Below are 22,020 nucleotides of genomic sequence, written 5' to 3' on the forward strand. Positions count from 1 at the left end.
AATATCAAAATAACTTATTAGAAAGTGCTGTAATCGCTTTGACTATCGTTAATCTATTAAAAAGACGAGATTCATTTAATCAAAAGTTTTAAAGCAATCGTTGCCAACACGGTTTTTCGATAACATCGATATTGTTATCGAAGGTTTTTCATCACCAGCTGAAGTAACTTTAACCTATATCATACAAATATTCTTCAGATTCCATTATCAAATTTATATTTTTCTTCTTCGTCCCCTATATTGCACAACACAAGCTTCAATATATGTTCTCTATAACACATTAATAGATGTATTTCTCTTATTAATTATACTCAGACATATCTCAAATTTTAACTTTGAAGGGTATTCGTGGCACTTTATGTTTCTCAACACATCTCCGCTACAGATTTTGTAGTTTTTTATTTTTGCGGCACGGTTGGGGTCATTAGGCGTGGCGGCACTTAGCGGTTCTACGTGCTGTGCCCAGTGCCAGCCGCAAATTAAGTATACGCCATGTTGCGCTGACTCCTAAAAGTATGCTGCAGTTTTGCTGGCTGCACAAACAAATGCTGAGACAACAAGCCGACGGACGGACAGACGGACAAGACAGACAGGCAAGCAGGCAGATAGGACAGAGCGAGACGAAAATGGCGGCAGTGTCCTGCGTTCCGTTTTGTTTGTTGTCTGTTTGTATGGTTGTGTGTGTCTGCAACTTTTGCTCCAGCATGAATTAAGCGCCAAAAATGTGCGAGGCACGTAAATAACTCGAGACCAACGTTCGAGCAGCACGTGACCAAATTTCGATGGCAACTTTGTTGCTGCCGCTTTCCAAATTTCTTTTTCTCTGTTTTTGTTTTTCAAGTAGACTTTTAGACGCTTGCATTCGACTGTATTATGTTTTCAGCTCGGGCGGCATTGCCTTTTTAATTTTTGCGCATTTAGCGGACGATTGGGGTGGCAGTAAAAGGATGGCTCGACGTGCCACTTGATATACAATTTTTTGTACGATTTTTTATTTATTTGCATTCATTTTTTTGTTCCTTCTTGATGTTGTTTTGTTGCTTTTCGTTTTGCCGCAGCGCCAAAATTAATGCAAATAAAACGAAGCGTAGGGCAATAAAAGTTGTTGTTGTACCGATTTGTTGCTGCTGTTGTTATTGCAGTCTGCAGCGTAATTTATTTACTTTTGAGTTGACTTTGCAGCGCCGAACATACCTTACACCTCAAGATGCAAGTGGGTGTATCCAAATGAAGCATATTGTATATAAGAGCAAACCTTGCAACCTTGATTAGCCTCTCTGTTATTTTATAAGTATTTCTATTTTTAATACAGTTTGTATTTTGCTTACAAATATATTTCTTTGTCTTTTATATACATTCACAGGGTATTTCCAAGTCAGTAGGGTGCAAAACTTTTATGTTTGCGCATCGCGGGAAAAGCGCAATTAAAATGATAATTTCACAGTGTCCTACCACGCCCCAACAGGCCCCTCCGTTCCGTTCCTCTGCATAGTGCACTGCAGCAGCAGCAGCAGTCGCAGCAGCGGGACCATTGCATTTCGCACGTACTGTGAATTATAACGGTGCCGCATAAAAGTATGCTATAATTTTGCGCTTAAATGATGCGTGCTCAGTGCCTGCGGCCAGCCGCCCCTTTGCACCCTCGTCCCTTGCTCGATGACCATTTGGTTGGAATAGTTTGTTTTTTTTTTTTCATCTTTTACAGTACCGCATCGTCGCCTCTATTTGAGCAGCCATCTACTGGCCCTCCCTAGCTACCCTCTTTTTTAGACGTTCAGCAAATTTTATTGCATTCCTAGCACTCGACCATTTTTTATGCGCTTTAATTAATTCACTTGGCCAAAAACAGGAACAAAAAATAAAAATAATGAAAACAAAAAACAAAGCAAATCTTATTAACTTTGGCTTCGCCTTTGCGTTCCGACTTATCTGAATGCACACAAATCCAATAAGACAGGCGCTTCAATAAAAATCAATAATCAATGTAGAAGGGCCACCCGGAATAAATGAAGAAATAGCCGTAATGCCTTGCTTATTACCTTCCAATTCATTAAACGTGCCGTCAGGCCGACAAAGTCCCAAGTCGGACGCTGCCTTTGCTGCCTCTTCAGACCCAGGCCCAAACCCTGGGCAGCCCTTTTCACTTAGCGTTGATGGCGGCTTGTGTGTGTGTGTGGGTGCATGAGTGTATGGGTGTGTTGATTGTCTCTACGGTTCAGTAAGTATTTCCTTTTTTTCGGGTGCGGTTCTTGGCATTTCTTAGTGCTGGACATTGACTCACTTCCTGCTTCAGTGGTTAAACAAACATGGAGCACACGTACATGCATACAAATACTTAAAGGGCACGTTTGTGTATGTGAAGCATTAAAACATTTCAATCGGTTTCTTATTCCACTCAAAATGAAGATATTATGAAAAATTGAATGATAATGATGATTGAATGACCGATTGAAAATATACAAAAATGTATAACATTTGTTGCTTTCCAGAGCTAGAGCCAAGCAACAAATTTAATTTACTCAAAACTTCTTATGCTAACTTATCTACGTTATGCAATTTTATTCCCGCAAAAACTAGCCACTTCTTGCCGCTGGAAGACTGAATAGCGATAGAAAAGCGATACCTTGTGCTTTCAGATAGAAACTTAATACCTTAATAAAACTGTTCATTTTTAAATCCACGGAAATATCTTATAACTTTTGCTCAAATATTTTTAAGTTGTAAGTCATCTTGTATCAATTTAGTCAATTAAATAATTGTGCTTAATTATTTATAGTACAGTCATATGTATGAAAATGTCTTGAGTGCATACTTCTGCTGACCACTGTAGACTTTTTCTCAATCGTAGCATTGTTCTATATATTTTTAACCAAACACTCAGAATTTCATCTTATTTCAATTTAATTCAATAAATCACACGACTCGCTCGTTGTCTCAGCAAAATATCCAGACACTGGGTTACGCACATACACACACACTGACATATACACACAATGCGGGTTTTGTTGCTTTGAACCATGTCCAGTCTGGGATACTCAATCATTTTTACACTCAGTCTGGCAGGCTGAAGGGCCGGCCAGCTCCCTTTCTTATCGGGCGTAAATAATCACAAACGTTGGCTAAATAATAAATACATATATGGGATGTACTGGGCCATATGTATGTATATATATATATACCATAGGCCTTGTCAGCCCCGCTCTATCGGCCCAATCAACTGGCATTAATAGCCCAGCGCAGAGAGGCACTTAGTCTGGGCGACTGGAGGCTGTTTTTTTGGGGGCGGCATGAAAAATGATGCAACAGCCGCACGAGCAGCAGGCAGCAAGCGCGGTCGCGTTTTCAAGCAATACGAGAATAAATATTAAACAATCATTTATTTTCGCAACTGTTTCGTATTCGATTTTGTTGTTTATGGTTCTCTCTCCCTCCCTCTCCCACACTCTTTCTCTCTGTCTTTCATATGTTTTTTTTCCCGTACACTTTACCACGGGGCATATGCGCGTTGTGGCGTAAGGGGCGACAATTTCTTTTACTTAATGCCTGACTAGGCAGCCCGTGTGAGAGACATCTGAAAAAATCGCAACATTATTGTTGCCAGTTGCTCTTTTATTTATTTTATTTAACATTTTATTTCAGGGCTTCAAGGCCTAATTGCTTTTGGCACTGACTTAAGTAATGCTTAAGTGTATAAAAAGCAACTGAAGACTCTGGTGAAAATACGATATAAAACTATTTAATCTATATAGATTAAAACCTTTTAATCCATGATAATGCTAAATCTACAGGTGGAGTCTTCATATATTGAAAAAGACTATCTAAAATAAAATGAATGAATTTAAAGTGTTGAAAATAATAAACTTCTTAGGTAGATTCTTGGAATCCAAGCTTATAAAATATTTGAAGAATACAATTATAAATGTATGAAATCAATCAGAAATATAATTCAGCAAAAAATTCGTTACATCGAAAAATTATAGGCTTCATCAATAAATTTTTTGTAGTTGACAGTCTCAAATATCGACACGTTTAATTATTTGAGGTATTTCTTTAAAGTTTGATTATATTTTTGTCAGAACATTTGTTGTATTTTTCCTTTTTTCTCTTCTCAACATTCAAAAAAAGTCGTCGCAACCTTTTAAATGAACTAGTTATTTTGACATGGATTATCGACACCATTTGTTATTTGAAGTATTTGTAAGCCTTATGACTCAAAACTTGCAAATATTAGCCGTCCCTACGTCTTAAAGACAACTTTTAGATTGGTATTTATGCAGGTCTCTAATTCAATTTACCAAAAATAATCTTGTCAATAGGCGCATTATTTCAATTAAGTTTAAATTCCGTCTCTCTTGTAAAATGAATAAATTCTCTTTTTCTTGTAGTTTAAATAGTTTCTAAAATTTGTAGCACTTCGGCCACACCTAACATTCCACCACAAACCGTCATAGATAAGTGTGTTAAATATTATGCAAAAGTTACAAATTGCGAGTAAAAAGGCATTCGTAATTTTACAGGCGGCAAAACATTTTAATAAACTGTACGCATATCTCAAATGCTAGGTAATACACGGACACACACACACAGTCAGGGCAACGCATACACGCACACGCATGCCGACACACACACTTGTGCACGTAATTGGCGGCAAAACAATTAGTAAAATTTTACAGAGCAGAGGGTGTGCGTGTGTGTGTATGTGTGCTTGTGTGTATGTGTGCGTGTTAAAAGCAGCTTAAAATATTTTTGCACAAAACTGCGCACAAAAGTATGCAGCAAAAACAAAAAGCATCTGCCGAGCTGACTAAGCTACAATTTCAGGAGCAGGTGAGGGCTGGCAAGGGGCCACGTTGCGGTGCAGAGCAGGCAACAGTTGTCAGCTGAACTGACTACGACTGTGGCAATATCTCAAGGGGCACAAGCCAAAGCGTTGCAACTGTTGACACACTTTGGCAGCAGTTGCACTAGTGGCTGTTGTGGGCGTGGCAGCAAAAACATTTTACTCGTTGCTGGACCCGTAATAAATTACCGTAATTTCAAAAACACTTAGTGCATGTGGCTGAACGATTGCTTCAGCATGTGTGTGTGAAACATTAGCATACGTGCGAATTTTTTTAAGCAGCTGCAAAACAGAAGCAAGTGGCGTGTGGCAAAAGCAAAGGAATGTCGCAATTTCCGTTTGAAGCGCAGCAGCTGAAGCAAGTCGCAAATGTCATGCAAATACATACGCACACCCAAGCACACACACATACTCACACCTGCCTGTCAGGGCTGGCTCGTTGATTGGCTGCATAAGCTGCAAAGACGCAGACCCACAGAATCGGAGTGAGCTGCCTTAATGGAAAAGCCATGCTGCATGTCACCAGCTGCCAGCTGCCACTTGTCAGCCGGCAATAGATGAGAGAGAACCTCTCTAAAACTGTCGTATTTGGCCTACTTATGGGCGCCATAGCAGCGCGTATATTAAATAAGTATCTATCAATAAATATATCTAATCGAAAAGAGGGAAATCAAAATTGTATTTAAAAAATCGATTACGATAAATATTTGAAAGAGAGGTAAAAAATGTAATTCCTAAAGTGTTACAATATATTAGTAATTTTCGTTTTTTAATACGGGCTTAAAACAAAATGCTTAAGCTGAATGCATTTTAATTGTCTATATTGGGTATAAGACAGCGCATTTATAAAAACTATTGTTATACCTGACCTGTATTCAACGAAAAGAACTTAGATTCGATGGTTTTACATAAGCAATCTACCACGTCTATCTACTTTACTTTCCTAATCGTAGCATCGAAGCCAAATTTTAAGCACAGATTCACAAGCGCGGAGAATTTTATAGATAATGGGTACATACATCCACTGTCCGCTATCTAGGCCAAAAAAAAGTGTAATCTACAAACGAATCGTACTTTAAAAATTGTTTCGAGTTCAATTCAGTTGTTATTTGCTGTGGCGCTTTGAGTGGACAGCAAATCAGAGTGTGACATCGAAACGTCTTCAATTCGAAATGACAAGGAATTGCCCATTGGGGCAGCGCTGACATAGAGAGGGATATGGGCAGCAGGAGCATCAGGAGCAGCAGGAGCAGTCGGCGGGGCACTGGGCAAAGAAATAGCGAACGGATATGAACTGCAAGTGCGCTGACTGGCAATGGGAATGTCAACGACTGGACGACGACGGCGATGGCGATGGCGACTACATCATCGTCATGCCGACGTTTGTTGTTGTCACAGTTGATGAGCTTGTTTTCAAGTGTCCACACATAGCAGCAGTAGAGGCAGCAGCAACAGCAAGAACAACAAGCAGCAGTCACCGGGCACAGTAGAAGGTGGGCTGCCCACTCGACGCTTTTGCTAACCTTTTCAAGTTGTTCAAACAAGTTGGCAACTTCATTCGTTTCTTGGAATTCTTGCCGCGTCCACTTACTCTCTTGTTGGGGCGCGGCGGCAGCTCGCAGTCATGTTTGCACAATTTTTGATGCCCCCGATGTGCATGTGCAACAGTTGCAAGCACTTCAAGTGCACCCTGCTGAAGCACTGCAGTTGCCAACGTGCAAAAGAGCCACCCACAAAAATCAAGCATACGTCATGTGCAACGCTCAGACTTCATTCAATTTGATGTCAACAACTTTGGCTCAAAGCAGCTGCCGACTTGAAGGCATGTCTTTGAGCTGCTTCCAGCATAAATGAAATGATGCGAAAAACTTGATTTAATTTAGCTATTATGGATACTCCATTTGAAAAATATCCGTTATGTACTTCTTCAGTTCCAAGAGCTGTTGTGATATATTTACTTATTGTCAGCTCAATTATCGGGCTTTTTTATTAAGTTGTAACATTTGATTATTTTTTCATTTTCTTTTTACTCATTTCTGTTGGGATCGGGTTGCCTTTTTACCTAATTCTTAGTACGTTTTGTAGCTTGCTTTAACAGCATTTAATAATGTTTCGCACTTTATAGTTTTTCCACGAACTCATTTTCTTTAACTAGCCCGAGAATGGCTGTTGCCCAAAACTGTCTTGTGTTTCGTGTTGGCCCGAAAATGAAAATGAAAACAATTTGCCAGCCAAAAGTAATATAGATATCGCCTTCAAGGGGCTGCAGGCATGTGATCTTCTGTGTTTGTGTATGTGGGTATATGCTCTGTATATGCGTGTGTGTGTGTGTGTGGGTGTGTATATATATGCCCCTCATTGACGCTTTATTCTGATGTGCGCTCGTGTGCTGTTGTCCTTTACTCCATGCGACTGCTTTTTTCGCTCTCCTTGGGCTTATTTGCTTAGCCCGGCATTTTATTTTTACTGTTTATAAGCTGACAAAATTGTTTTGCTGCCTCGTCGACGCTGTCGTCGTTAAATGATTTTCTTGTTGCTTTATGATAACGGCCACACTGCGGCTACGTAATAAAATGGCCGCTACAAATAATTGGCCGGGCTTGGTAGCGAATTTGTATGCGGCTGCCATTCGCATGTGTTGCGCATACGCCATGTGAGCTGCCCACTTAACCGAGATTGTTTTCGCTTTTTTTGTGGGATTTTTCAAAGCCAAATCAAAGCAGGCACAAGCTCGCACTCACACTCACACACACACACACACACATATTTGGAGGAAAAAACATTCGCTTTTGGCTTTGCATTGATAAGCACTGGGAGCGTTTTTCAATTTCATGCAGTTGACTGCGGCCGCTGGGCACTCGTCAAAAAAGCAAATCTCCGTTTGCTGCCCACCAAATCCTGTCCAATGGACATTTCCTCATCGCTGCTCACATTGCGTAAGCAAATGCAAATCTCCTAGAGCGTTCCGGCCTGATGAAATCGGACGTTATGTATGTGCATTTTTCGGCTTTCGCTTCGCGCTTCGCTGATTTATAAAAATACTTCAAAAAAGAAAGGAAATAAATGAAATAAGGAATTTTCATTTTTTTCTGTGAACAAATCTGTGTCAACTGCTTTTGATTTGTTTTCCTGGGAGGCAGGGCCCTGGGCCGGGCCTGTCATTTAACTTTAGTTTTAGTTTTTCTCCTACATAAATTTCGGTAAAAAAATAAATAAAAAAAATATTTACTCAAAAAAAAAAAAAGAAAGCCAAGAAAAAATGGCTAACTCTGGCACGCCCAGGGCAGCTTCAACTGATGCAAACGGCTTGGAGCTGCAACAGCTGATTTCACGCAGCTACAAATCGATGAACAAACTAGTTCACTTCTACAATGGCCAGCTGCACGAGGAGCTGAGCACTTTGATGAGCTCCCTGCAGCAGGAGCAGCCACCAGGCCGCAACATCAGTGAACACAGCTCGCAGCTAACGGAGGCACTCGACTTAAAGTGGTAAGCCAAGCCATTCGACATTCGATAGTCGATAGCTAAATGTATCAACTGACCGTCCACAGTTTAGCAGGGTTTAATAAACTCAGCCACTACCTGATGATGCGGCCCAGTTGCAGCAGCCTTGATCTGCACGGTAGTGCTGAATTCAGGCAACTCTAGGCAACGCGAAAATTATTCATAGAACTTACTTCCGGCTCACAATAAATCCCAATAAATGGCATTAACGCACCTTGCAATACACTACGAATTCGAGCACACTAACTGACACTTCTTATTATTTATTTTATAAGCGAGTTTCCCTCATGAGTAAATCATTTTATTATGATATTTAAAAAGTTTATGCGAATTATATACGTCTGTTCTATGCATTTGCGCAATGCACTTGTCTTTCTCTTATATAAAAAAAAATAGTATTTGAGGGAAAAATTTTTAGTGATAAGCAATACAGTACGATTGAAAATATAATAAATAACGATCAACCAAGTTCTTCTGAGCTACAATAAAGCTCAGCGCAAAATTATATGACTATTTACAATAAACATATAAAAACTTGGGATATACATTATATTATGTTCATAGTATTCAGGAATTAGTAGTAAAAATCAATGAAAATTAGTTATTGCATTTGATTGAATGCAATCTCAATATTATTAAGCGCTAATGTAGCTATAATTAATAAACACATCAATTAAATTTATAGTGGGTCTAATGAGCAAATCAGATGACTTTGGTCGCGTCTAGCCAGAAGACCCTCATCCATTCTGCAAAGCTCAACCGAACTTAATTAACATGCTGGCGCTTCCAGACGTAAGGTGAGCCTACGGGGCAGACATTTTTATGGCGCATTGTTAACGCGTGTTGCATGAGCCACAAAACACACACACTCGCACACACATACACACACACGCACATACACATACGTAGACAAAAAGAACAGCAGCTAGGAGCCAACTGGCAATACAATTTGCCGTGACAAATGCGGCCATAAACAAAAATGGCGACGCCGCCATTTTCTAGTGCAGCGACAAAATGGCTGCCAGCTAAAGTGCCAAGCACTGGGCGAGAATTTCATTTCAACGACCTTTTATGGAATTTATCACACGCGACCCTCGTCTCTGACAGCAGCTTTCGAGTGCAAGTCGCTTTGGCCTTAGCTTTTGGTAATGAAATTTCGCTTAAGCAATTACGTGTACCTCGGGCAATTTGATATGTCGACGGGTTACGGACTCTATGCACTGAGCATTAAGCGCTGAGCATATCTTTGGGGTAGTTAGCTGCTGCATAAATTGATTCTCAAGTAAGTGCCCACACCCTAATTCAGTCCAACTCGATGACTTGGCCCGAACCCCAAATCAACTTCAATGACAGCCAACGACAAGCGAAAAACAAAGCACCACAAATTCATAATAAACTTGGAAAAAATAAAGAAAGCAAGAATGAATAATGTTACTTGAGGTGTAACGTACTCTTAATACTCTTACACATGGCAGATATACGATGAATTAATCTGATTTAAATTGTTTATCTGGGCAAGCAGTATTGATCGCAGCAGAAGGATTTTATTAAACAAGAACTAAGCTTTCTGCAATTGATTGACTCTACTTTCCAATTTGGATTACATTTTGCTGTAATCTAAATCGTAAGCCAATTATGTTTACTCTATCATGAGGCATTTAGTTCAAGTTTCATAATAATAGAGCAATTATGCTATACGAAGTCAGCTTCTGAAATTTATTTAAGGTTTAGGGTTTCAAAAATCTTATTTACTACGTCTTGAGACGAAAGTACAATCCCCTGCGTTAGTGTATAAAAGCACACATTTTGCAAAAATATTTTCATGGCTCGCAGCTAAAATGTTATTAAAGTCAATAACATAAAGCAGGGGACAATATATTTTATGGGGCTGGTAGCTGAGCAGACGCCAAAGTAACTTTGCCAAATAAATATAAGAATAGCTTACAAATAAAAGAAAATCGAGGACAACAAAAAGTACAACAACAACAACAAAACGTGGGCCAATGTCAAAGCAATAAAAGTAAAAAATTGCTTGTAAATAAAAGTTAATATATTCACATATATGATGACGACAATGCGGGAGTATTTACAAAAGCTTTCAAGAAGTTTTCATATATGAGGGAAACACAATTATTTTAAGGCTTTTTACCAAGTTAGCAGGTCCAATGACTTAGGGTTGCATTTGGCATTTATGAATTGATTCTTGTCTGAAGTTAGCAGCACCAATGAAAAACTGACAGCTTTTCATTTTCATTAAAAGACAGCTGAAAAAAAGTCAAAGATTTGAAAGTTTGAAAATGAAAGTGAAAAAGGACAATGGCGCCGAGGGAGCGACTGGGTCACCAACCCGTCAAATTCAGCCGCGAGGTAAGCCCGAGAATTACTGGGAGCTCTGCCAGGCGCTCGAATCGCATGACGACACCGATTTCGATGAATTCGAGAGCGAAATGCAGCCTATTGCTTTTGCGCCTAGCTGCTTGGGTCCGCAAAATGAGCTGGAGCACAATGTAGCTGTGGCCATCAAGGCCATAGAGCGCGAGCGGCAAAATCGCACGCGTGCGGAACTGTTGCTTGGCGAGAAGGAACTGCCAGGCGCACTGCGTACCTTGGCACGTGTCTACGATTTTCAAAATTGTCGTCTACTGGACAAGCCACGAGAGGCGGCTGTGAAACCTTTGGGCGCAGTGCCCAAGCCGCAGCCAGCAAAACTGCGCGAGGTGCCCGTTGTGCCGCCAGAGCTGGAGACGCTGATAGTGGACCAACCGCAGGCACAACATCAGCAGATGCTGCGGCTGCAGCAACTGCAACAACAACAGCAACAACAGCCGCAGCAGCAACAACAGCCCCAGCAGCAACAGCCGCAACCGCTGCACCGCCAGAGTTCCTTTAATCCGGCGAATACTTTTCAACCTCAAGCTTGTTTTCAGGCTCAACCTCCACCTCACAGTCAAGCTCAGCGGCAATCACATGCTCAATCTTATAACCAGATACCTTCTCCCCATTCCTATCAGCAGATGCCTCCTCCCCAATCCTTTCATCAGATACCTCCTCCACTTTTATATCAGGGAATACCCCCTCCTCTTTCCTATCATCCACACCAGTATCCTCCGCCTTCTCATTATACTCCCCACCAACCTTTTGGTGCTCCACAGCCACCAGCTGCGCGACGCATGGATCCCAGTCGCTTTGGCCAAGAGCAACTTTCCAGATCTATTGCATCTCTTGGCAACGAACTAGTCCTGCAGAACAGTCTGCCGGGCAGCAATATTATTCGGTTAAACAGTCGGCCACCGTCCAGGCATCACCAGCCACAGTACGTACCACCGCCGCGCCAGCCTTCGCATCGTCAGCCGCTTTATGCACCGCCACAACGCCAGTCGGCGCATGCCCCGATTCCGAGTGGCGCTCGTCCGACGCGCAAGCCCATTATTGTGGTGCCAAGTGAGTTTACAAGTTTGGTTACCCTGCACAATGTGCAGCCGCTGCTGCAGGAGCAGCGTTTTGTGCCGCCGGCTATAATGAGGCGTTCGGATCTGCGGCTGCTGGAGGAAGTCAATATAGTGCGAAACTTTCGCGGCGAGCAGCAGCAGTATCGGGTCATTGACAATGTGGCCAGGCTGGCTACAGAGGACTGGGAACAGGTTGTGGCCGTATTCGTGTTTAATCCACATCAGCAGTTCATTGGCTGGCCCAACCACGGCGACCCTGCGGTCATCTGTCGCCAATTGTGTGCCTTTCACTTGCACTACCAGGGGCAGTCTATCTATCGGGAGTTGGAATCGCTCTGGCTCAACATACTGAGCATTCCCGAGCATGAACGCAGCCTGGATGGCGAGATATTGATGGAGTTCTGGCGCAAGCTGGATCAGCATATGGCTAACAAAGATCGTCAGTTGGGCTTTCCCCGTCAGAGCTAGGCGAGTCCCGGATGCAACTGAAAATTGAGCACACTTAACGCTTATCCCGATAATACATAAGGATATAAAATCAATAAATGAAAATGAATAAACAGCCTACAGTCGTGTAGCAAAGACAAAGGATATACAGATATACACATAAGGGGTGGCTGCCCGGGTGGCTGTGGGTTGCGGGCGGGGTGGTTTAGCTTGTTGTTAACGCCGATAATAAAAAGTGTAACAGCAGTGACGGCGCATCAGAAAAATATATCACGTAAGTATAAATATCATATAAAACGTTGCGAAACTGCAAAGTTGGCGAAAAAATTAAGAGCGCAAACAAGTCGTTCGACGAGGGTCCAGGGGTGGCAACATATGGGACTTGGGTAGGAAAATGAAACGCACGCGTGAGACAAAGGCTAAATGACACACAAAGGAGCAGTTCTTTTATGCGTATGTGTTTGTGTGTGTGTGTGTGTGTGTGCCTGTGTTCATATACTTATATAAGTCACTGTGCGTTCCAGGGCACAGTGGGCAAATAGAATGCGGATTGTCTGTGGTTTGGGTGTGCCTGTGTTGGTTGAGCTTAACGTGTCGCATAGACATCACTAGCTAAATTACATTTTTATATTTAAATAGAAGTAGAATGTGTGATTTTGTATGTAGGTGTGAACAAGTGTATATAAATAAGATACAAGATACAAGAAATGTAGCAAGTGGTTTGGCTTGGAATGTCATGTAATCGAATGTTATCGATAGCAAGCAGAAAAAAAATAACCTAAGCACTGAAACCCATTTAACTGGCAGGGTGAAAATAAACACAACAAATAACTTTTTAGTTATGAATGGCTATTTCTTCCAATCGATAAGAAGCAATCGATAGCAGTATCGACATCGATTAAAATGGGAATTGTCTGTATAGACATGTTAGTCCGACTTCTAAAAGTCAGGAAGCTTGAAATTATAATCAAAAGTGTATTGATATTGCAATTAAATACAAGATATATGACGGATTATTATAGTAAGCGGATTATTCAAAATAATAGTTACAAATGTAATTTAAAATTCAACAGCGAATATTGGGAGGCTTTTATAGTTTATGCTACATTTATGAATTCCACCCCACTGTGCGGTGTATCTTGTGAGCAGCAGCTAGTTAGTGAGAAGCCACTTACTCGTCCTTGCCAATCGAGTTCGTTTCTAACGGATAATTCGATGACTTACGCAACGTGTGTGAGACAAAGACAGGTTGTGTGAATGTTAGTGGTGCGAGTGGTTGGCGGCTGCGGCTGTGGCGTGTGGAAAAGTGTGTGAAAATCGAGTTTGTCGCCAATATTCAATTTTGTAAATTGAAGCAAAGTAGTAATAAAAAGTAAAATGAAATTGAATTCGTGCCAGCTAAGATAAAAGTTTACGCACATGAGAGAGTGAAAAATATAAAGAAATAAGTTTAAAAAAAATAGATATATATATATATATATGTACAGGGTTCTATTAACCCACTAGAAATTGAATAAAGTGTCATGGACAACGTTGCAGTTGGGTTGGCGTTGCTCAAGAAAAAGATTTTCCAAACGGATTGCCATTTCGCAGCCAAGGCTAATCGAGATTTCCCAGTTATCGATTGGCAATCAGTGTGAGGTGTTTTCTTTTCAGCGCATAGTTTAATTTATGTACTAAGGATGGTATCCTTAGCAAAACAAGCAGAAGAAGAAAGCACAGCTAAACGCTCAAATGGTGTTCACATAAATTTTGGGTTAAAATTTGCATTTTCAGCGTTTTGGGTAAAAACACAATCGAAACGAGCGAATGTGATGAAAAACAAGTGCAGAATGCGCCCCGCATTACAATTTCGAATGTGGCCAAGGCTAATGCCCTGTCACGCCCACTTAACGCCCACAGCGGCCAACAAATCGCATATAATTCAATGCTCAATGGGAGCTTTTTGTGGGGCCCTTTGATTTGCTGCTGCTTTACGTTTCACTTTGATATACACACATGCACACATCTACTCTTTTTTTCATGCTTCTTTATGGCTTCAGTAACGCCCGTTCATTGGTGGGCGTGGCACGTCGTAAGGGCCACTGCTGAGTAATGCGCGTAAATAAAATGGCACATGAAAAAACGAAAACGCATTTCCATTAAAATAGCGTCTGCAATCGGATTGTGGAGCCATTGACGGTTCCAGTTATGGAATAAGTCTGCACAGAGAATCAACTATTCTGATTGACATTTAAATTTACGAATACGCACAAGACTTTATAAAGAACATTTATTTTCCTTTTTTAAGAACGTCTTTTTATAATGATTTTTATCTTTAAGAGCGTGGTTGCTTGAATATTTATAAATATTTATTTTGCATATATAATGAAAAGTCGGCTCCGTGGTCCAATGAATTTGTGTATTTAGTTAAAATAATTGCATTATTTGTGTTTTGCAATTAGTAGGATATAATGGATTTAATTAAAGTGAACAAAAAAAACTTTTGCAAGCCTTTGCCCTTAACTAAATGACATTTCCACCTTACTCTGGGAGCCCAGCTCCAATTGAATTGATATCATTTCGTGGTATTACTTCTGGCTTAACACTGATTACACACGCTGCAAGACATTTGCACACTTACTTATACGATAACGCATACAGATACGCGTGCATAGACATGTTTGCGTGTGTGTGTGAGCATTTCTGCGTGTGTGATTGTGTGTGCATGCACTCACTTACTTATGCCAAGTGAAACTTTTACTTTATACCCAAGCGAGAGCTCAGAACTGGCAACCGCGAACCGAGAAGCACTTTTAGCTACCATAAATCCCCATGCTTCGAAAACTTTAAAAAAGTGTTGCTAAAGTTTGTTGCCCGTATCAAAAATAAAAAAAAATATAAAAAAAAAAACCACCTCACATGGTTAAGAGAACGACGGAAAACTACAAGGAGCTGAAGAGTGAAAAGCTCTCTCGCTCTCTTCAATGCGTTGTTGTTGCTGTTGTTATCAGAATATAAACTTACAGAGCGCAACATAAATTGAACAATCTAACACAGTAGAAAAACCATATGAGATTTGGTATTAAGCATACGAGATAAGCACATATCCTGCAGAGGATTAGAGCGATTTATTTAAAAGTTTTGTTAGTCGCTCTTCAAACAAATGGAATACTATGTTTCAGCTCTCTCGTTTGTTTGTATTTAAAGATTTTAAAAAGAAAATGTGACATAATTAAACTTAAACCTATTTCTGAAAGTCCGCTTTCTTAATCATTTTTTTTTTTAATTTTTCAAATATTGTACTTTTCCTTTATTTTATTCTAAATACATAATAAAATAAAAGAATCAAACTCTGCGAACTCAAAAACATTTTTAGTGGCTCGGCGTAAGACTCGTAACCTGGCATTTTATAATAACAAAACTTTCCTGAAACCATTTTATTTGATTACAGGGTACACTAGAATTCATCAGACGCTTTGAAAATCAAGCCCCTGAACATTTTTGCAAGTGCAATCCGAAGTTAAATGCGCCGCGTGGACAGCGACAATATCGACGACACTTTGATGCCAACAACAGCAACAAGGAGACCAACAAGAGGCGCAACCCTAACCACACACACGTGCAACCACAATGAGCAGTGGAGCTTTAGCTGGCCACCATTTGGTGGTGCTTTGTTTTGTGTTGTTTTGCTTGGCTGTTTGGCTTGTTTTGGCCAACGCCTGCCAATTGTTAGCCATTGATTTCGACAGAGCATTGAATACATCTACACACAGATACAACAACCCATATTAAAAGGGAGGTATTGTGTCACACTGTGAATGACTGTGGAATATGAATGGAGACGGCGCAAAAGCACTCGACATATGGCCAGTTTTTCAAAGCAGTCCTGCTTGTGCAATTTAATACAATTATCGTAGGAGAAAACAGAGGCTAGTGAAGGTGCCCTAGTCGCGACTAGCAAGTACCCTGTATCTAGAGTCGACCTGCCGTTAAAAACTTTCTTAAGTACAGAGGAAAATAAATAAAGAGGAAATTTCCTCTTAAAATATTTATCAACAAGTAAGAGGTTCTAGTCGGGAGCTCCCGACTAGGGGATACCCTGAACCCTCTTCTTTCAACATCAAATGCATATATATATATTCTATTTTAGAAGCTATAAGTCAAGTTTGGTGACTCTAGCTCTTATTATTTACCAAAATTGCCCAAAAAACAGGATATCGATATCGATTTTTATCGATTGCTTGGAAACGGAGTAAGTTATCGATTATCGGAAACAAACTCGACCTGCGCGGGAACTAGGAGCACCTACATCTATTTATTTCAAGTCTCTAGCTGTTATAGGTTCTGAAATCCTTGCGTTCATACATACGGACGGACGGACGGACGGACAGACAGACGGACGGACATGGCTAGATCGACTCGGCTATTTATGCTTATCAAGAATATATATACTTTATGGGGTCGGAGATGCTTCCTTCTGCCTGTTACATACATTTGGCTTTCGCACAAATACAATATACCCTTATACCCACTTTTAATGGGTTCAGGGTATAAAAACATACATGCACACACGCACAAGGAATACGAACTCTTAGTTGCGGCTGTAAATATTTTTAGCTTTGACCCAGATCTTGGGAAGTTACTTCTTGAAAAAGGGATGTTTATTCTGCGATCCTAATAACTATCAATGCTTAAATATGGCACCCAATGTTAATAAACACCAAAGCAAACGTATTCACGATGTTGCTTTAAATATTTAGAGAGAATGGATGAGGTATTCTAGATCTGTGTTTATTACCGAAGAGCCATACATAACTCTTATAATTTTCGAGTTAAGCTAAAAAATCACTAAGAAGCTCAAGTAGATATTTTATAAATATTTTGAAATAAATAAATAAAAATTAAGACCTTGTTCTGTACATGATATACGAAAATATATATTTAGAACATCAAGTTCAGCCCAGATGGACGTGCACAGACAGACGTCCACGGCTATACGGATTCAGCTCGTCGTCCTGATCAAGAATTTGGGTACTTAATGGGTGGAGATTAAATTCTGCCCGTAAAATACGTAAAACTGAAATACCCTTTTAATCATTTTCAATTCAGTTCAGGGCATGAAAAGGAAAGGAGTCGGTTGAAAGCCAAAATGTAGGTACAGAATATGAATAAAAACTCGTGTAAATGCAGTGCAAACACCAACAAAAACAACTCAGACGGTTAATTGCAGTTCAGCAGCGAACTTTACTTATAAACAGGCAGAGCCCAACGATAACGAGCTGCCAAACAAACATGGATCCTATTTACTTTACAACTACAACTGTGCTGTAAGTGCAACCTGTGGCACTCACACTCGCACACTCACACACGCACACATACACACACTGCTGGTGGTCAGCTCTGCAACTTTTCAACTTGCGCCAATCAAACAAGTTCAATAACGGTAATTAACAGTGCAACGGCAGCGCGTGGCTGCTTTGAATGCAACTCGAACTGGTAAGCGACGCCAGTTGCTGCTGTCCCACCGTAATTTGTGAAAAGTTCAAAGCTATTAGCATGTCCCTATACCCTGCTCTCCCCTTCCCTGTCCGGTATCCGTGTTGTCGTTTGCCAGCGGCGGCAGCAACGGAAGTATTCGAGTAGTTGCACCACCCACCTAATGATGGAAACTCCTTCCCCAGCCGCCGTCGTCAGTTACAGACCATTAACGAAAATGGGGCGGGCTGGCTGAAATCGCGGCATTTTTGCCCGAAAAGCTTAGGCCGTTCAGTTGGCCATTTGGCCACTTGGCACTCGGCATGTCAGTTTTGATTGAGCCTGATGGACGCGCCTAATGTGGTTTAATTGTGAACGATGTGCAGAGGTCACGGTGGATGCCCCTAATGGTTATAAATGTGCACTAATAACTAAACCGCTCTGCCAGACAGCCCCATCCCATGCATACAGGCAGAAAGACAGAGAGACAAGTGCAACAAAGTGACATCAACGTTCAGTTCATTAATGTCATGTTTAGTGCAACACAAAATAAGCTGAGTTGAGCAAAGAAATGACAAGCTCGACCGAATTGGGAATCAAATCTACGAAGTTTGAGTTATTTTGTGAATCAATAATAGTTGTATTTATATTAGTGATCACCTAAAATGTTTGTTCGAATTTCAATTAGAGTCAAAACGGATTTGAGAAAATGTTATAAATTGTGTGTTAACAAATCTTGTTTTTACTTTTGAGAATTGAAATGAAAATTTTCATATTTGCAACTCCATAAGGTATACATATACCTGACAACAACGAACAGCTAACTTGATTAAACCTCACAATCTGTCTATCCGTCAGAAGTCTTTAAAAACGCGCTTTCTTAAAAATTTTGGGAGCTTGAGATCTCTAATTGGTTAGTTCTTGCAAAGACAATATCAATACAGTGCCTCTATTATCTTTGGCTTTTGCGTTTTTTTGCAAAAATATCTAATTCTGATTCGAAAGTTTCGTTCAAAGCATGTTAAAATTTTAAGAGACAGGGATACATTGAATTTTTAAGTAATCGCCAAATAATAGGAAGCCAACCATAGGCAATTTAAAGGCCATTCAAAGAGGAAAGCTGGGTATCTACTCGATGAGAATTTTGCCTTTATATGCGATTCCCTTAACCGCGTTCACATTCCACATATCAGTGGGGATATTTTCAATTGGTGTTTGGTCTGCTTTTTTTCTACTCACATTAAACTCAAGCTTATTTTCACTTCATTCGAAAATATATATTTTAGAGATATTCTGAATAAGTGTTATGCATTCACCTATTACCAGTGCAAGTTTTTTTTTCATTCATATTTGCAGCTTTGGCTCTAATAAACAGACCAGTGCACGAATGCAGTTTGTTTGCAGTTGTTGCAATCTGTTAGCGGATCTATCAATTTGTAGCATTTTCAAGCTCATATAAGCCACACACATGAGTACGCAAACACACACACACACACATACATGAGAACTCTTACACCATTCCGGCAGCAGCAACAGCCGCAGGAATCGAGAACACGCAACCTGACGGGCCGGAAGCTTGGCAACTAACCCAGGGCAAAGGCGGGTCAGCAGCAAAGGGGGTAAGGGCGGTTGCATGGTCTTGCATCCGATTCACTTTATTCTTTCTTCGTTGAGGCAGCCACTTTGGTAACAGAACTTGAACATGAGTGCAATCAAATGTATTACATTTTGTGCAACTTAAGCGCCGACTGAAGTGCCGAAGACAGCTGTAGGAGAGCGAGACAGGATGAGGAATACTGAAAGCGAGAGAGTGAGCGAGTCTGCGAGAGGGAGAGGGGGGGGGGGGGGGGGGGGGGAGCGAGAGCGAGTCATAGATATATCCGACACTGGGTGCCATGATTTCCTGGAAAAGCTCGAGTCAAGGCTGTGGCTACAAAAACTAAGCAGATGAAGTGCCGCTACACCGCCTCCTCCTCGTCCTCCTCTGTCAAACACACACACATGCACACACAGAAACGGCGACGTCAAGAATGCAGCATGTGGCAAAAATAAAATAAAAAAAATGGGCCAACGGCAAACAACTTGGATAAAGGAAATTGCTAGAAATGCATTTTGTGGCTTATGAGCCATGAAGCAACAACCCAAAACCCAAGCTCGAGCTGTGTTGCATGCACCTTCAGCAACAGGGAAAGCGGCGTATTGCAATGTCTGGCAAATCAATTGAGTTTGCTCGACAAATATCCGCCCGAATGCCAGCTGACAGGCAAATGAATGCAGTGCAGTGGCTTAGTTGAATAAATAACGACCACTCGATACTCATTGCAGCTGAACCTGTTACTCGTCTAAAGCGGCAATTAAATGTGACTGCGTCAACATTAACTTGCAACAAAAGATTTTTAACTATGACAAATTGGAAGTGTTTGCCCAATTGGCCATAATGCCTTGATCGATGACAATACCATAGAAAGGGAACTGGAGCGTGGGAGTGAGAACGAGACGGGCAGATGACATGATATGATATGGTTATCGGGTAATTTAAACAATGCTCCAATGTCAGGGAAATTCGACTCAGTTTATGCATTAAAAAAAATTTGGTATAAATAAAATTGTAAGAAAAAAAATTAAAAGCAAAATTGCCATCAAGTATTTCCACAAGTAGGGAAAAGTTTTTCCGCAAGCTAAGGTAAATGTGTTAGAAAAAATCAAGGAAATGCTCTATATTATTTTTGATCTATATTCGTAATAAATTCTGATTGATAAAGAAATATCATTTACATAGCAAACTTTCTAAGTTGCCCATTAAAAACCTTAGTTTTTCTCAGTGTACCCTTCCTTGTCATTGTCCTTGGCAAAAACTTGCTAAATTCCCTGGCCAAACAAGTGAAGCATGCAAAAAAATAAAGAGAGAGGGAGAATAACAGACATGAAGACGACTAACAGAGAGAGAGAGAGAAAGAGAGACCGAAAGGGAGATAGAGAAAGAGTGAGAGAAAGAGTGAGACAGAAAGTGTGCGAGTGGGGAAAACAATCAAAAGGAGTAAGTAAAGAACTTTGTACCTAAAAGGGATTTATTTGATGACTTGTCTAACTCGTGCCATTGACTCATACGAAGACACTGCCATGAATAAGCCCCTATCCCTGCCGCTGCCTCTGGACGTGCCCCTTTACCTGTTCCCTTTCCAGTGCCCCGCTATGACGCAGCACTTTTGCAAATTAAGTTTTATAACTTCGCCCGTCGATTTGGAAGGCACTGATACGGATGTGAGTGAGAGGAAGTAAAATGCGAGAAAATGGAATGAAATTAAATGCATTTTGAAAAATGATAAAGTTGTTGCCGACGTGTCCGATAGACAGCTCTTCAGTTTTGCATTTAAGAAACACAGTATCTACCATGATACAAAATGAAAGAAATAATGTGTGTCAACCTGAAGTGCAGGACAAACTTTGTCCTCAGTTGAGACATATCAGCACATAGTTTTTATCCTCTAGAATTGAGCTTACAGGCTTGTCACTTACATTTATAGTTGGGTATTTGCATAGCACATACGTTGACATTGGACTTACCTGTAAGAGAGAAAGAGAATTCAGAATTAGAATGGAAGCAAAAGTGACATTGTGCTTAAAACTAGGCTCTTCTCGGTGATTCTCATTGACAATAATAAAAGAATATTGTTGGCTTTTTTCATAAGTGTAAGAACTTATTAATGTATGCCGAACACAGACTTTTTTGAGTCTCCTTATATTAAAGGAAAGGATTTTATTTCAGTTGAACGTTAAGCAACGCTTATGTGGCCAACTATTATTATAATTATCTTGGCTGTCGCTTTTATATAAATGCGTCGGAATTAAATTAACTGAAATTCATGATTTTAATTAAAAATGCAATTTAATAATTTTTCCGGAAGAACGAACGTAAAGAGACAATGCGACAACGTATAAAACACAACAGCAACAACGACACCGACAAGGACGATAACAACAATCATAGCAATTAGCAAAATTCGAGCATTTAGCAGCACAGCAGCACATACAGACACAACCATACTCTGACAAACACGCACACACACGTGTTAATAAGTGTAGTGCCGTGTCATTGTTGTTGCTGTTGCAAGTTGCAAGTTGTTGCAGTGGCTGCTGCCTCCACTTTAGCTACTGACTTGTCCAATTACTACAACAACAGCGCAGCACAAGCGGCATTCAAATGGTGTGCCGCAGGCCATGCACACACACACATGCAAACGCATACACATTGAGATACAAACACACACTCACACACACACGCACAGACATCGCCGGGTCCGAGGCAGCAACGGAAGCGCCAAC

At 40.6% G+C, this 22,020-nt stretch overlaps 2 protein-coding genes across 3 annotated transcripts in view; one reads left to right on the plus strand and one right to left on the minus strand.

The window, feature by feature from the left end:
• LOC115758095 overlaps positions 1–22,020 on the minus strand; it is a 140,115-nt gene that overhangs the window by 54,286 nt on the left and 63,809 nt on the right. The window lies entirely within an intron of this gene.
• On the plus strand, positions 8,036–8,673 carry LOC115758098. Of its 2 annotated transcripts, none has more exons than XM_030698622.1 (2): positions 8,036–8,329; positions 8,400–8,673. In XM_030698622.1, the coding sequence occupies exons 1-2, from the start codon at positions 8,100–8,102 to the stop codon at positions 8,404–8,406; spliced, it is 237 nt and encodes a 78-aa protein (XP_030554482.1). In that variant the 5' UTR covers positions 8,036–8,099; the 3' UTR covers positions 8,407–8,673. The 2 variants fall into 2 exon arrangements, with proteins under 2 accessions (XP_030554482.1, XP_030554480.1); XM_030698620.1 differs by having other exon boundaries at positions 8,040–8,329; positions 8,392–8,666.

The sequence above is a fragment of the Drosophila novamexicana genome, unplaced genomic scaffold (genome assembly GCF_003285875.2).
Source record: "Drosophila novamexicana strain 15010-1031.04,08,12 unplaced genomic scaffold, DnovRS2.1 tig00000121-arrow-pilon, whole genome shotgun sequence".
NCBI lineage: Eukaryota > Metazoa > Arthropoda > Insecta > Diptera > Drosophilidae > Drosophila > Drosophila novamexicana.